This window comes from Aedes albopictus, chromosome 2 (assembly GCF_035046485.1).
Source record: "Aedes albopictus strain Foshan chromosome 2, AalbF5, whole genome shotgun sequence".
Lineage (NCBI taxonomy): Eukaryota > Metazoa > Arthropoda > Insecta > Diptera > Culicidae > Aedes > Aedes albopictus.
The window spans coordinates 422515837-422532204 of record NC_085137.1 but is presented as its reverse complement, the minus strand read 5'-3'; the positions used below and the strand labels follow the sequence as shown (position 1 = coordinate 422532204).

The 16368-nt window shown below is 40.4% G+C and overlaps 1 protein-coding gene across 1 annotated transcript; it reads right to left on the bottom strand.

The window, feature by feature from the left end:
• Positions 1-395: 395 nt before the first annotated feature.
• On the bottom strand, positions 396-15892 carry LOC109426682 (zinc finger CCHC domain-containing protein 8 homolog). Its single transcript, XM_029869684.2, has 3 exons — positions 14754-15892; positions 2910-3622; positions 396-1225 (listed from the first exon to the last, which is right to left on the bottom strand). The coding sequence occupies exons 1-3, from the start codon at positions 15697-15699 to the stop codon at positions 617-619; spliced, it is 2268 nt and encodes a 755-aa protein (XP_029725544.2). The 5' UTR covers positions 15700-15892; the 3' UTR covers positions 396-616.
• Between the last annotated feature and the right edge of the window lie 476 nt (positions 15893-16368).

The window sequence follows — 16368 nt, the reverse complement described above, 5'->3', positions numbered from 1 at the left end:
GCCAAAAGATCGTAGGGCCCTCTTGATACTACAACAGGTGACGTTTTTGTAGACATTCCTTTGGATAGATCTTTCCAGCTAATAAGGCTTCATCAGCAGAGAGTTTAGGATTTTTCCAGACACTTGTGCAAAATCAATTCGCGACGTTGTTTTTCGAATGACGACATCTTTCCCAATTATCGTAAAACTATCCAATCCAGCCCTTGCAGCAATCCTAGTCGAGTTTGAGCGCGTAACTAAAAAAAACTACTACACTCCTAAGTTATGTACAGTGTCAGCTTTCCTAATTCCCAAGTGGACGCTCTTTTTAGTTCACCACCGAACCGAGCTGAATGATTTCACCTAACGCGTAAAATTATAGTAACAGTTTCGGATTGATATTACAAAACATTCCGTCCATGTTCAAACCGTCATAAAATTGTACATTTTATTTCTGTTTTTATTATATTATATTATTTAAAGGTTCAAAGTACAATAGTTGATTCAAATCATTTTTTTCTCATTGCGGACTTACATTTATTCAATCATGCTAATCTCTGTTTATTTCTAAAAAAAGAAAATCACGCATTCACTCAATTTCACCTTCTTCACTCATTCCGCCGCGGTCATCCTCCGGCTATCTACTATCTTCGTCCATTTCGCCATTGTGAGCCGTAATGACGTTACGTACCTTCGACAGGAGCGATTTCATCCGTTCGTACTTACCGGTGGAGTTGGGCAGATTTTCAAAATTAATCACATCACTGACGCCTTTGGAGAAAGCCTCTCCGCAGGGCAGCGTGTTGAAGGGGGTGAACGGCGTCAGGATGGGCGTCCCCAGGGACATCTTCTTCAGCCCCATCGAGGCGGGATCGTCAATGAATGGGGTTTTTGTCATCTTGATTTCATCCAAATTGAGAAATTCGGGTTCCGGTGGACGGTCGGCATTCGCTGATTCTGAAGGTGGGGGTGGCGCTGCCGGAAGGGGAGGAGGGCCCATCAGACCTATCGCAAACATGCGCCGCGATGGTATCAATCTGGGATTGGCAGGTGATTGTGATGTGACTTCGTTTGATTCTTGTTCCTCCGCTAGCTTTTCAGCCTCCAAAACGTCCTCGAGGAGAGAATCTTCATTTGATACGTCTGGAGCATTGTTGACGCGGGGGCTCTGCGCTTCCAGCTGTGTTAAAAGCTCTTCCTGCTTTCTTCGCAGGTCGTCCAAAGATGGCGAATCTGCACGAGTGTCCTAAAATATTATAAACGTTAGATGTAGACATTGCGGCAGGTATGACTGCAAAACCTTCAGCTAGTTCATACTAGAGTTGGGCCTTTTAAAACTAATTATTTAAACATTTTTGTGATTGTGTGAAGTTGGTAACGCAACGTAAAGATAAATGAGACACGAGATCGAAGTGTAATTAAAACAGTTGGTATATTTTTCTCGTTTAATAATCATACTTACCGGTAAACGTGTCTCCTTCATAATTACAAAGAGTTCCCAGGTAATTAATAAGCATTTGAATAAGCCGTATTTCTGTTTTATATCTGCATTTGACCTGCTTACTGCCGTATGATAGCAGTTCGATGGCTAAACTGCCCTATATTAGCAATTGAAATGCTACTTAAAATCTGACAGCAGTTATGTAGCATTTCAGATGCACGGTATGTTTTGATCAACAAGCAGCATAACTGCTACATTAGTGCCATAAAACTGCTAAGTGGGAGGAGTGATACTAAACCCACAACACATTTCCACTTTTTAGTTTAGCCCCGGCTGTAGATGCCATTATCATTCGCTTGTCCTGTCATTTATAGAGTAGCAACTAAAAAAACATGCTTTGGCAAATAAATTCCACGGTTTTGGCTACTTTCCAATGCTCGATTTAATTATCAGCACATGCTGGGCACATAGCATATCTGACGAAGCTACTGCCGGTGTAATATTCAAGCTTTAAATTGATCAAAAAACCAACGCACATTATCTAACCATCTATAGCTTACATTGTAGCGAGGTTCAGCACCATCGTCAACCCGAGGATTGAGGGATCAAATCCCAATTTCGCCGAAATCAGCAAAAAAAAAAACAAGAACAGAATTTCAAAACGTGCCCCCAAGCCTCAAAAGTTGCACAGGAGAGTGAAGATAAAAATAGAAGAGAAAGGCCTGTAAAATGGGGAAATTTTTTGTTTTTATTTTTGACAATCTGGGGGGTAGGAAATTTAAGCATTAAATCAGCCGTATATTAGGCCAAAACCTGCATTAAAGTAGCACTTATGGCGCATATGGAGCAAATTAGCATTTAATGACCTGCCGTAAAGGCGCATATAGTGCCAAATTAATGCCATTTTAACTGCTTATTGGTTACCTGGGTTGTTATATTTCAGTTGATATGATAATGTATAATACTGATAATGTCAATGTAAAATAAACAATTTCAATCAAGACACCAATTGACAGGAGCTTATTAGCTGAAGAGCAAATGCAAAATAAAATTGGTTTTTGGTATAAGTGTTTTTTTTCTGTCTCATACTAAAATTCCAAATTCAAAAACAGTAGTATTCCATTTAGCATAAAGCCGAATGACATCACGCCGTTTGGTTTAGTAGTCATCTGGCAAAATGGTCATTTGGTATAATATGAAAAATCACAAATTTGTAAAGAAAGAAGGAACACGATTGCTGTTAAACCAATCGGTATTATGCTAAGCGGTACTCCAAAAGAAAAAGAACTTCAGATTAATTTTAAGTTTTTTTATCTGTGTACTTCACAGGTGAGGCCAGCCAATTCATAACCATGTATACAATCACATAATATATTTATATCGGCCTCTATACACTTTGTGAAAACTGTGCCGTGACAAAGAACACCTAAATAACTTTAAATTACAATAAAAACTAAAAAGAAAAATCGAAAAACTCTTCGTTACTTACATCCAAACAAATAACTTCCGTCTCCTCTTCCACCAGGATCAAGCTATCATCCTTTGCACTTTCGTCCTCTCCGTTCTCCACCGTTTTGTATTGCTCTCGCTTATTCCGAGGATGCATCTGCTCTTCCTCCTCATCCACTTCGCCTTCTTCCGGTTCGTCCTCCGCCATCTTCGGTGGATTCCGTTGACCGGCAATACTTCCATTGAACGACGGCAGTGAGCTGGACTGACTTCCCGTGACGAGGCATTCCAGCCTGTCGCAATCACCCACCGAATCCAGGGTAACGTAACTTTCATCCGGATTGTCCAGATCCATATCCGCTGGATCACGATCGAGGTCGACTTGTGCCGTGCTCTCCAGTCGAAGTTTCTTCCGTCGATATCCCTGGACGAGCGTTCCCTCCAGATTCCGGATCATTTCGTCTCGGCTTTGGTGGCCCATCCGTGGCGGGACACCGTAGAACTTTGAGTTGTCGATATATTCATCACCGGCATCAACGTTAAAACCTGGGAAGCTGATTATCTTCCGCACATCGTACTTGGTGGGTTTGACCGTGTCAACTTCTCCATCACTTTCATCCGAGTCCTGTACCGGATCACCGTTGGAATTGAATAACTGCAATCCGGAATGGGTAATTTTGGCGTCTTCTAACCAACCGGGAGGATATCCAAACAACCGCATGCGGTAGATGTGCACTGGGAGATCCCGCTTTCCTGTGGACGAGATTTGTATAATGTATGTTAATTGTTATGCAATTTGATAAGGAAATTACGGATACAATAACCCCTTTGACACTTGCATTCGCTTGTTTTTTTTTTTTTTTTTTTGCTAGGTTTCTAGCTGCACTCTGAATAGAGTTGAAACCTCTACACTAGACCTGAAGATAGAAAAGAGTACGTAATCTTTCAGAAGCAGTTTGCCAGCCGTACGCGGAAAATGATATCCATTAAGACACTGTTGCAACTGACTCAGAAAGATACGGTAGAAGATTGGAAAGTTTTCAATTGGTCAGTCAGTCAGGATTTGCCTATGTAGTGTTATGGTCACACGGTTTGTGTTTGTCTCCTTGTTTGATTTTGTGGTATGGTTAAATATGTTTTTCTCCTCGTTAAGTCAGTTGTCGTATGTTGTTTTTTTCATCGAATCAATCGAACCCTGTATGTTAAAATAAGTCGATCCTGTGTCAAATTGTTTTCTTGATTTCGTTAATCGTTTTCTACTTGTGTTCATCTCTTGTGTCCTTAAATTGTCATCGGTCCAGAATCCACAGAAACATGTAACTGAACTTCTGAACATCTAAGAGATAATCAAAAATACGCCAAGTTGGTCAATTGATTGGAATAAAATTTTAAAATAATAAAGATTTCATGTCAACTTTCATCCCGCTACAAATACTATTAAAAATATTCAAATTCGTTCAATTGTCCTATCGGTCCTTCCTAGATGAACCATGTCATTTTCTCAAGCGTAGCCTAGAAATGTCAACCTAGTCATACACAAGTAACGTTGTTCAGTTAATATAAAGCAGTCAGTTTTTTGTCCAAAATGTCACGTCGAACGCATTGACGCCAACAATGCGTTTAAGTGTTCGCACGTTAGCTTCGAATCTATCAGCACAATTAAGTGCTGCAAATCTTCTTCCCACTATTGATTCTTCGGTCGATTTTTATTGCTTTATTTAAAGAAAATATGCCCAACTAACATTGTAAAAATTTGAAAAAGCGACTATGACATTAATAAATTACTATGTAAAAAAAAAATCAACCGAGAAACGTGGGAAATAGAGCCCAAACAACATTTTGAAGTCAGATGGCTGTAAAAGGTTCCAAAACCTGTCACAAATCCTATAATACTTTTATTAGGATTTGTAACGATCATCAAAACCTTCTCAAATCCAACCGACTTGGAACTATTGCTTGGGAATAGACTCTACTGAGCCCCGGCGGTTCCTCCTGTTTATCGAGCATGTCTGATGCATATGATCAGCCATACTTTATCTGCAGCAGCCGGTTCGTGATGAACCGTTGGAGGCGCATTAAAGTGTTAAAAAGGTGATATGTTTCACTAAAGAACACTACATTTCAATAATCAAAATGAAACGCCTTCACTTTAATACCGTCAACCCCTGCGAACTTGGCCAGGGAATAACCCCTTTGACACTTGCATTCGTTTGTTAAAATAATATTTGAGCAAACTTTGATTTGAAAATATCAAACATTAATGTTTTAACCTTCCGTAACTCGCGCGGTTGACTACCTGCGTCAGCATCACGCTAATGCTGAGTACAAAAAGCGTTATTTTTTCAACGTGTTGTACAAAATCGTTCGAGGGTTAAATTGCTTAAATTTTAGAGATTATTTACTTATATTCAATAGGAAGGGAACAACCTCAGCATCTTGGCTAATGAAGAATATACATTTTACGGCTGACAGACAGCAAATCCTTTAGCTCTCTGCCATGCAACTCCGATCCTCACACGCGAGCTGGGAACAGCTTTTATAGTGATGGGCTACAAGCAGCGGCGCGCGATCAGTTGGTGCCCGATCAACGAAAGAATGTGCAAGTTAAGGGTCAAGAGTCGATTTTTCAACTTCAGCATAATCAACGAGCACATCCCTCACTCCAGAAGCACTGATGCTATCAAGGACGCATTCTATGCGCAGCTCGAACGCGAGTACGATAGCTGCCCAAGACACGACGTCAAGATCATCATAGGAGACCTAAACGCTCAGGTAGGCAAGGACGAGGAACTCAGACCGACGATTGGAAAGTTCAGCGCCCACCACCAGAAGAACGAAAGCGGCCTACAACGCATTGATTTCGCCGCCTCCAAAAACATGACCATAGCATCTTTTTCCAACACAGCCTTCCTTATCGTTACACCTGGAGGTCACCACAGCAGACGGAATCTAAAATCGACCACGTTCTGATTGACGGACGGCACTTGTCCGACATTATCGACGCCAGAACCTATCGTGGCGCCAACATCGACTCCGACCACTATCTGATGATGGTCAAACTGCCAAAACTTTCTGTCATCAACAATGTACGGTACCGGCGACCACCACGGTACAACCTAGAGCGACTGAAACAACTGGATGTCGCCTCAGCATACGCGCAGAATCTCGAGGCCGCGTTGCCAGACGAGAGCGAGCACGATGAGGCCCCATTAGAGGACTGCTGGAGTACAGTGAGAGCAGCCATCAACGACGCAGCCGAGCGCACCATATGGTACGTGGAACGGAATCGACGGAACGAATGATTCGACGAAGAGTGCAGAACGGTTTTGGAGGAGGAGAACGCAGCACAGGCGGTAATGTAGCAGCGTCGCCTGGAAGAAGCGGAGTGCGAAGAAATGGAACTGCTGTCAGCTGTGCCATTCCCAAGAAACACGAAAGTTCTACCAGAAGCTTGACGCATCCCGCAACGATGACCGTACTATTCGTAGTTGCTACTTCGGAATTGACCTGAACAATCGAAGTTGCACAAGGAATCAACAAACGGATTTTGGAAATATGTAGCTACCGCTCTCAATGTGAATTTTTGAGAATTCCAAACTTTATTAAGTCAATAACGGCGCCGGCCACGACCTTACGGTCATCAAGGAAGGAAAGGAATGTTAGTGTGACGTACTTTGCTACTATCAGCTCATCTTCCCCACGACTATTAGGGAAGGTGTTTTTTTTTATTGGGGAGGGGAAAAGTTACATGATCTGGATTGACTTTGATTCATGGATTCATGGAACGTTTATTTTTTTTTTTTTTTTTTTTCATAGTGATTACGGCGGTAGCACACTGTGCTTATGTTCTAACACCGCACCCTTTCCCTACGTTTGCTTCTATGAGCCTCTATTTTTGTTTCAACACACAGAAGTACGTAGGCATATCGTGGCCCAAGTCGACACTGTTTTGGCCTGCGTTGAACAAAAATAGTTTTAATAAAAGTTTCCCCTTTTTTTCTTTTTGTCAATTTTTTTTTTGTAGTATGGTTTATGTATTTAGTTAGGTTCTTGTCAATCTGTCAGTTATTCGAAGTAGATCTCCAATGTGTAGTCAATAAGTCAATTAAGTCATTCTGATCTGTTCTATCATAGCAGCTTTAGTCTTTGCTTTATTGAAGTGTAGTTTTATTGGAAATATGCTGAATATCGTTATTAAAAAGAGACGTCTGGAACTGTGTCCTGCTAGTTGTTCCGTCATGCACATACGTCATGTCTTAATATGTAATGCTTAGGAGATTAACGAAAACACGTGTGTTCGGTCAGATGTCCATTGCGTGGAAAGTCAAGGAAAACAGGTTTGTTATGTAAGCCTCGCTTGAAGCACTGCCCGTGAGAACCCTGTCATCTGTACACCAGCTAATCCGTATCTTCGTACACAGCTAAATACTGTACTGTCAACCGGCGAAAAGCCTACGGGTAAAAATTAAAAAGTGAATAATAATGCTGTCTAGCGCATTGTTTTCTATCGGCCACTATTGTAGTCTAGTCCCAGCTGCAAGCTTTTTTCCAATCTTAGCGTCAATTGTCTTCTAGATACTTCTGGATAGATTCATCGAATCAGTCGAACCCGTATGTTAAAATATAGTCGATTCTGTGTCAAATTGTTTTCTTGATTTCTACTTCTCTGTGTTCATCTCTTGTGTCCTTAAATTGTCATCGGTCCAAAACCCACATAAACATGTAACTGAACTTCTGATATTTTTTTCTGTTGGTGTCATAGCACCATCTAAGAGATAAACAAAAATACGCCAAGTTGGTCAGTTGACTTTAATAAAACAAAAATTGCTTGCCAACTATTATGTACTCATCCCCCTACAAATACTATGAAAAATATTCAAATTCGTTCTGTCCTATCGGTCCTACCAAGATAAACCATGTCATAATCTCATGCGCGGCCTAGAAATGTCAACCTAGTCATACAAAAGTAACGTTGTTCAGTTAATAAAAAGCAATCAATTTTTCGTCCAAACTGTCACGTCGAACGCATTGACGTCAACAATGCGTTTAAGTGTTCGCACGTTAGCTTCGAATCTATCAGCACAATTAAGTGCTGCAAATCTCCTTCCCACTGTTAATTTTTCGGTTGATTTTAATTGCTTTATTTAAAGAAAATATGACCAACTAACATGGTAAAAAAAATCGAAAAAGCGACTATGACATTAATAAATTACTAATCAAAATCAACCGAGAAACGTGGAAAATAGAGCCCAAACAACATTTTGAAGTCAGCTGGCTGTTGAAGGTTCCAAAACCTGTCACAAATCCTATAATACTTTTATTAGGATTTGTAACGATCATCAAAACCTTCTCAAATCCAACCGACTTGGAAATATTGCTTGGGAATAGACTCTACTGAGCCCCGGCGGTTCCTCCTGTTTATCGAGCATGTCTGATGCATATGATCAGCCATACTTTATCTGCAGCAGCCGGTTCGTGATGAACCGTTGGAGGCGCATTAAAGTGTTAAAAAGGTGATATGTTTCACTAAAGAACACTACATTACAATAATCAAAATGAAACTCCTTCACTTTAATACCGTCAACCCCTGCGAACTTGGCCAGGGGATTCATGGAACGTTTATTTAAACCAAAACACGTATTCATTATGATTCAAACATTACGCATGCCGACACCGAAGATGTCGAACACTTGTTAATTAAATACACGAATCGTTTGGTTTTATAAATCATCAAATAGTTGTTTTAATATGGAACGAACTCACCGATAAAATTCCATCGTTGGCTCCAGTGATGATGTGCTCCTCAGACATGGACCATGCTCGAGGAAGACCTGCAAGCACTCGTAGTTTTCGAGCGACGCGTGCTAAGGACAGTCTTCGGCGGTGTGTCGGAGAAGGATGAACCACGAGCTCGCTGCACTTTACGGCGAACCCAGCATCCAGAAGGTGGCCAAAGCCGGTAGGATACGGTGGGCAGGGCATGTTGCAAGAATGCCGGACAACAACCCTGCAAAGCTGGTGTTTGCTACTGACCCGGTTGGTACAAGGCGAGCACGATGGGCGAACCAGGTGGAGCGTGACCTGGCGAGCATAGGGCGCTACCGAGGATGAAGAGCAGCGGCCAGAAACCGAGTATTGAGGCGTACTATTGTTGATTATGTCTTGTCTTAAATGTGATGTTGAACAAATAAATGTATATAATATTATGTATGTACGAAGGCGCATTATCAATGGAAGTCGGGCCTGCGATGGGCCTGCGGTCGAAACAGATTCTTCCCCGCACCAAATGCACCACATACCTACAAGACTCTGATAGACCGGTGGGGGTGGACTATGCTCGAGGAGGATTTGCTTAGAGCCATCTTTGGTGGTGAGCAGGAAAACGGTGTGTGGCGGCGAAGAATGAACTACCAGCTTACTGCACTCTACGGCGAATCTAGCATTCGGCAAGTCGCAAAAGCTGGAAGGATACGATGTGCAGGGCATGTTGTGAGAATGCCGGAAAATAAACGTGCAAAGCTGGTGTTCGCAAGAGCTGGAGGGCAGCGTGCAAGATGAATGTACCAAGTACAGAAAGATCTGACAGAACGTTATGGCGAGGAATTGTTGATTCAGTTTTATTGTAATGACGATGTTAGGGGTGGTGGGGGTAAAGTGGACAACCTAAGCATTTTGGTCGTTTCCCGCGGAAATGCGGCAAAATCCATCTGCTTTTCCGAGTTACATAGAAGGTAATGATATACTCTAGAAATCTTGTAAGGGGTTGCATTTAAAAAATATTGTTTTCTTTGATTATTTTCTTCACCAAATCGTGCATCAAAATAGCGTGAAAAATATTGGTGGGGGTAAAATGGACAATCGATGGGGTAAAATGAACAAGTCGTTAAAAGGTATACAACAGTATATTGTTTCTATGTTTTTAAATACAAACTATCAAATTTCATACAATATTGGATGAAAATTATATTTTGTTGATATAAGATATTTTTTTACAACTTTTTACTTCAAATATCTCACGATAGGTATGACGACTGATGATTCTGGAGTTTGCAAAAAATAATATGAAATTTTGGTGAAATTTGAAGCGATTGTCAGGTCTGATTTTGTTAAAATTATTTCCTAAAACTTTTTTTTACAAAACTTATTTTTTTTCTGTCAAATATCCAGCTTTTTACGCTCTGATGAGGGGTGATTCATTTTTGACGACAGCCCTTGCAGCACCACAGTAGCAAGCAATTTCAGTTCACTGCTTCTGAATTGTCAAAAATTTTCACTTCGTCATGTTACCATTGTTACCAATACATACAACAAATACAGCAATCTTTTGTTTTTATCAATCTGAAACATTAGGAAGCTTGGAAATACTGAATCGCTATAAAGTTCAATGATAGCACCCTCGTATGACCATGTTGATCTCTTAATTTTTCAGAGCAAGGAATTTTCAGTTAATACCTAACCAGGACATAGGCCAGTGGGCAAGTTCTGGTGCACAACTTCTTCGAAGAAAAGAAATTCTTGCAGGTGAGCAATGGAATGAAATTGATATTCTTGGAAGAAATTATGCACCGTAGTTTGCCAGCAGGAATAGCAAATATATGAGAAGAAATTGGAAGAAATAGACTCAGGATTTGTCATTTTTATGACGCAATCTCAAAATGCCGATCACAACCATGTACATGAATGCATGGAATTATCATCCAAATTGGGTGGTTCTAACACGGAAACTAGGTTCTAAGTGGGTATATCGGACACAAACGGCACAATGGAAGTGAAAAATTTATATGATGGGTTTTGCTGGCTAGTATACTGAATATTTATCAAGGACTGGGTCGAAAATGTTAGGAGGACCTTACTAGAAATCCATTCACGATTGTAATGAAAATGTATTTGTCAGGAATCCTAACAAACCCAATTAAAAATTAGAAGGTTTTTCATGATTTTACTACGGAATTACAGAGCTGTGCCTCCCAAATCAGAGATTCGATGCAGACCCCTTCGGAACTGATTTAGATTATGTTCCTTCTGTTCTACAGGGTTCGCTGCTGGTTTACAATATTGTTCCCATAAGATCGGTTCTTTATCCGAAGCTATGCCTTTCAAATGGTCCCGGAGAGACGTAGGATTTGGCAGGGAATGTGTTCAATGGGTCGGGGTTTAGTCCCGCATCTTCTTTTGCCTGTAGGAGGTGGTTCCAAGCCCCACACTACATGGGTCTTCTGTACCGGTGTCTGTTGAGCAGATTTATCCTTAGAGAAGAACGGATTGAATGTAAAGGCCAGTAATCAAAAAACCTAAAAAGAAAAAAATGATTCACAACAAATAGTTTACCGTCTCAGGTTAGCCACAACGCTCAGTGAAAACTTTTGACATTTCGGGAGCAGTGAACTGAAATTTTCGGTTACTGTGATGCTGCAAGGGCTGTCGGCAATATCTGTCAAAAATTAATCACCCCTCATCAAAGCGTAAAAAGCTCGATATTTTTCTACGTGGACTTAATTGGGTTAGGGTTTAAAACTTGTAATAATTTGAAAATAACTTACGAGAAAACCTTAGCAGTTATAAGCAGATTTTACATCATTTCCGATTTTTCACGTGATTTTTAAAGTTTTTGTCATCTTGAGAAGGTTTATTTGATTTTAATGTTCAAGATCAGCAAAAGTATAATGATTCATGCTTAGGCATAAGCTCCAATCATTGAAACATTTAAAAAAAAAAACAATAAAAGCCATGAAACTGTACCTTGTCCATTTTACTCCACCTGTCCACTTTACCCCCACCACCCCTATAGGTAACTACACACTGAGGATACTGCTCGTATGTTTTCCATAGTTTACATCTTATGAATCAGTTATTTTTATGTTTTTCATCATTTCATAGTTCTCGTATGCTTTTCATACTTTGAAATGCGAAATCCATAAGACTTGTCGTATGAAAAATCTCGTAAGAAGCATCGTATGAAAATCATAAGATGTGTTATGAAACACCATTGCTAAAAAACAACAAAACATTTATTGGCTTCTAACCACTTCAACTTCCGAAGCGTCGATGGGCGTATGAGTAAAGCACGCACTCGCCAACCTTGACGTTCCTGGTTCGATTCCAGGTTGCGATTTTTTTTAATTTGTGCAAAATATTTCATAAAAATATGTTTGATAGTCATACGACATAGTTTCAGTTTTTATACGTTATCGGTATGATTTTCATACGTGAGTGTTATGAAATTTATACAGTAACAGTATGACAATAATAGTTGGCGCTTTGAATTCAAAATCATAGTTCGTAACTATGATTTTCGCAAGAAATTCTTGTGGCAAAAAAACATAGTTGATTCGTATGATTTTCGGAGTTGCAGTATCCTCAGTGCACTGAAATAAATTTTGTTGTTGTTTCCACCGAATCCATGGTAAAATTAAGAACTGTACCAACAATTTTCAACCGAATGCCAAATTCTGTTAATTGTACTGAAACATTGTCAATATTACCATGCGTGAAGTACCATTGACTAAAAACATTCTTGATGTTACTATATTGACATTGTATTTTTGACCATGTTTATCTAAGACGCGCAACATTCAAGTCTACATGGTCAAAATTACAATGCCCAAATAGTAGAACCAAGAATGTTTTTAGTCAACAGTAATACACGCATGGTAGTATTGTCAATGTTTCTTTTTTTTTTTTTTGAAAGGTTCCTAGCGGCACGCCGACGGACGTAGAAACCTCTCCCATCACTGTTCGCACAATCCTCTCGCGTTTGCACGGACAACGACAGTTCACTAGGCCTTTGGATAGAACAGGGAACGTAATCCTTCAGAAGCGGTTCACCAGCCGTGCACGGAACATGTCGTCCAGTAAGACACTGTTGTGTACTGACTCAGAAGGTTACGGTAGAAGGTGTGAAAGTTTCGGTTTATTGTCATATGGTCGATTTTGTATGTGTTTTGTCATGTCAAGTTTTGATGAATGTTATTGTTCAAATTTATGCTGTTCCATATAATTCAGTAATCTTTGGTGAGCCTATGATCTGTTAGTCGATGTGTTCGTTATGTCCATTCTTGTTGATCCTCATTTTAGTACTGTTTTTTTTATCTTTGAAAGTTGTATTTAGTCCACATCCCTAGCACTAGCAGCATCGGTCCTAATTAAAGAAAACCATCCTACCATACACTCAGTCGAAAAATGTAAAAACATTAAATTTGTCATAAATAGTCTTCGCTAGTCAAAGTCGAAGTAGTCAGTTGTTGTCAATTTCGTCTTGATCACACGTTAGCTTCGAATCTATAAGCAAGCACTGTTAAATGCTGCACTTCCCACTATTAGTTTTTTTTTGTTATTTTGAATTGATATTGCAAAAAAAATAAAATATTAAGCACTAGGCATTTGGAACATATTGGGGTTTACTCACAAAACTATCAGATATAAAAATAATTGAAGAGAAAATTAAATCACGAAAGCATATCAAATGTTGAGACCTATGTATTAGCAAATTGAATACACGAGATACTACAATTTTTTTCATATTTGAATTTTAAGAGGCGAATGAACCTAGGTTTAAAACACAGAACAGATGTGTATCTTCGAACAAATTGGAAGTTTTGAGGTGGAAGTCGTGAAATTGTCACTTGGAAAACTAGATTGGAATGAATTTCCATGAGAAAATAAAAAATCATCAATGCGTGCTACGTCGTCTCCCTATGCTCGCTGTAGGAAAAAGCATGACTTCCACCACCAGGTTCGCTAGTGTTGAGCTATCAAACGAGCAGTGCTTTTCGTGACGAAGATTCACACCCGTGTTTAAAACCTCTATAATAAAAAAAATATTTGAATTGAATTTTCTAGTGTATTTGTTAAAATTAACCAAATAGTGGGAAGCCCAGGCAACAGCTAAAAGCCTGCTGACTCCAAAAAGATTCCGAGACTCGTCACAAAACATAAATATTTTCATTATGATTCGCAACGACTCTCGAAACCCTTCCAGACTCAATCGACCAGAACTGTTTTCTGGGTATAGAAACTATTAGGCCCCAGCAGGTCCCTCCTGTTTATCGAGCATTTCTGATAAATCAGCCATACTCCATCTGTAGCAGCCGGATTGCAATGAACCGTTGGAGGCGCATTAAAGTGTTAAAGGTGATATTTTCATTACCAGAATTACAATTAACATCCTTCACTTTAATACCGTCAAACCCTGTGATCTTGGCCAGGGGGTAATATTGACAATGTTTCAGTACAATTAACAGAATTTTGCATTCGGTTGAAAATTGTTGGTACAGTTCTTAATTCTACCATGGATTCGGTGGAAACGACAACAAAATTAATTTCAGTGTAGCTGACCCCGGCAAACTTTGTCTTGCCTACTGCGTTTTTTTTTTGACGTTTCAAGTAGGCCTAACCAAGCCCAAGTCCCCGTTCAAAATGTATAAAAACCCGATTTCCAAAAACTCTCAATTTCCTTATGTTTTCTTCTTCTTCTTCTTGGTTCTGTTGGTCCTGGCTGTTGCTGACAGAGACCGTCTAACTGGTATTTCTCCCTTTCTTTGGCGTATTTAACGCAAAAGAACATGACATGGTCCGAGTTATCAAGAACATCACATACGTCACAAATGCAATCGTCCTCTATCTTTATTTTATGTAGCCAATATCGTGAGTCCTTATGTTTTTGCCTCATAAACTTTCCTTGGGTGAAAACTAACAGAACAAAACTTAGACGACCCAAATCGGACCATCCGTTCGCAAGCTATGCGCGGTCCCACCTATGCCACTGCATTTTTGTTTATAGAAGATAGAAGATTTACTTATTTCGAAGTCGGATACAGATACAGAATTGCATCATGTGAAGTAATTCCCAGATAAACTGTCTAAAATTATACAATCATCTACTTACTCAATCCGAGAGCCTGGCGCAGTTCGTGGGTCAGCCTGCCGGGAACAATGTGGCCATACTTCTGCTCCAAATCCACATGGTACCGGTCCTTGGTCTTCATGAAAGCCTGTTTCATTTTGTCAATCTTGGCGAAATTCCGCGGCTCTTTGCAGTCCTTCAATCCGTGGTCCCCGTCGCAGTTCCAACAGTTCTGCTTCGGTTTGGGCTTCTTGGTGGCACTATCGCCGGACGCCGCCGCCGACGGAGAGTTGTCCAGGACCTTCTGCAGTGCTTTTTTGTAGCTCGGAATGATTGGACCACCCTTGGCCGTTTTGGCAGGGGTTGAGTCTATGACGAACATTCCGGCGGTGTCACCTTCGGTGTTTGCCTTTGGAGTGTCCTGCTTGTCGGCGACCGGGAGGGCGGCTTTGCTCTGCACCGGTGTAATGCACTCCGCAGAAGCGGCTTTCACCGGGTCGGATTCCTGGCAGTAGGTTTTCGACAGTACCTGGATGGAAAACTGTTCCGCCTGCTGAACGATGTCCACTTCCTCTCCGCCCATCTTCAGCTGGAACGTCGTCTTGAGGTACTCCGAAAGTGAACCCTTGAACAGTTGGAACAGCTCCTGGTTCCGGAACTTCATACTCAACAGCACATTATCGGAAGTCATTTTTTCATCTACTGGCGGCATGGCTTGCTGTTCCTTCGTTTCCACACTGGAGGAGCTAACGTTGGGAGCCGGAGGCGTCTCGAGAGTTTTTATACGGGGCGCTTGTTCTTCGCCATCCGGGGACGGTCGCACCGGAGTGGAATGTGAAATGGTCGGTTGCTTCGGAGAATCTTCATCGTCGTCGACGGTGACGATAGGTATGGGCTTCTCCTGAATCTGGACGTCGCTATCGTTGCCATCGTCGTCGTCACTGGGAATCTCAAGGATCTCATCTACGGCCTTGCGTTTCGTTCCCATTGTGTGTTCTCTGAATGGAACCTTTAGGTGAGTTGTTCCCGCGGTAATGGAACTTTAGCACTTGCACTTTCTAAATAGGATAAGTGGATCTCCAGCCAAAAAATCTAGGAAAATAGACCACAATCTAGTTTGCTAAAACACGATACTTTCTACGCGCTCATCGGATGGATGGTGGCTTTTTTTGTTTTGACAGCGTGTCGTGTGACTAGTTATGTGCAAGTGGTAGTGTAAACGTGAATTCACAGTAAATTTCACATTAGGATTGGGCGATGTACCTATCAATGATCTGTTTCAATAAAGAATAATGATTTTATGCAATTCAGTGTCATAATTTCAATTTTATGCTACTTATTTTAGTATTATAATGACCAACTTTTCCGTACCGGTTCATTATGCAACTGAAATGAGTTGCATAATGGAACATAGTTGCATAATTTTCATAATGCAAGCCTCGTTGGATAAATGTACGACTCGTGCTGAAAAAATCAACTTTTTGCAACTCGTCACATAAATAACTATATCATCATCTATTATTTGTGATTATAATGATTATAATCACATTTAATTTTCTTCTCGTATATTTATACCAAAATAAGTTTTATTTCTATTTGAGGCATCAAAGTACACGAACAGATTTTGCTATGCTCTACTTACAAAGTTTAGCAAGAG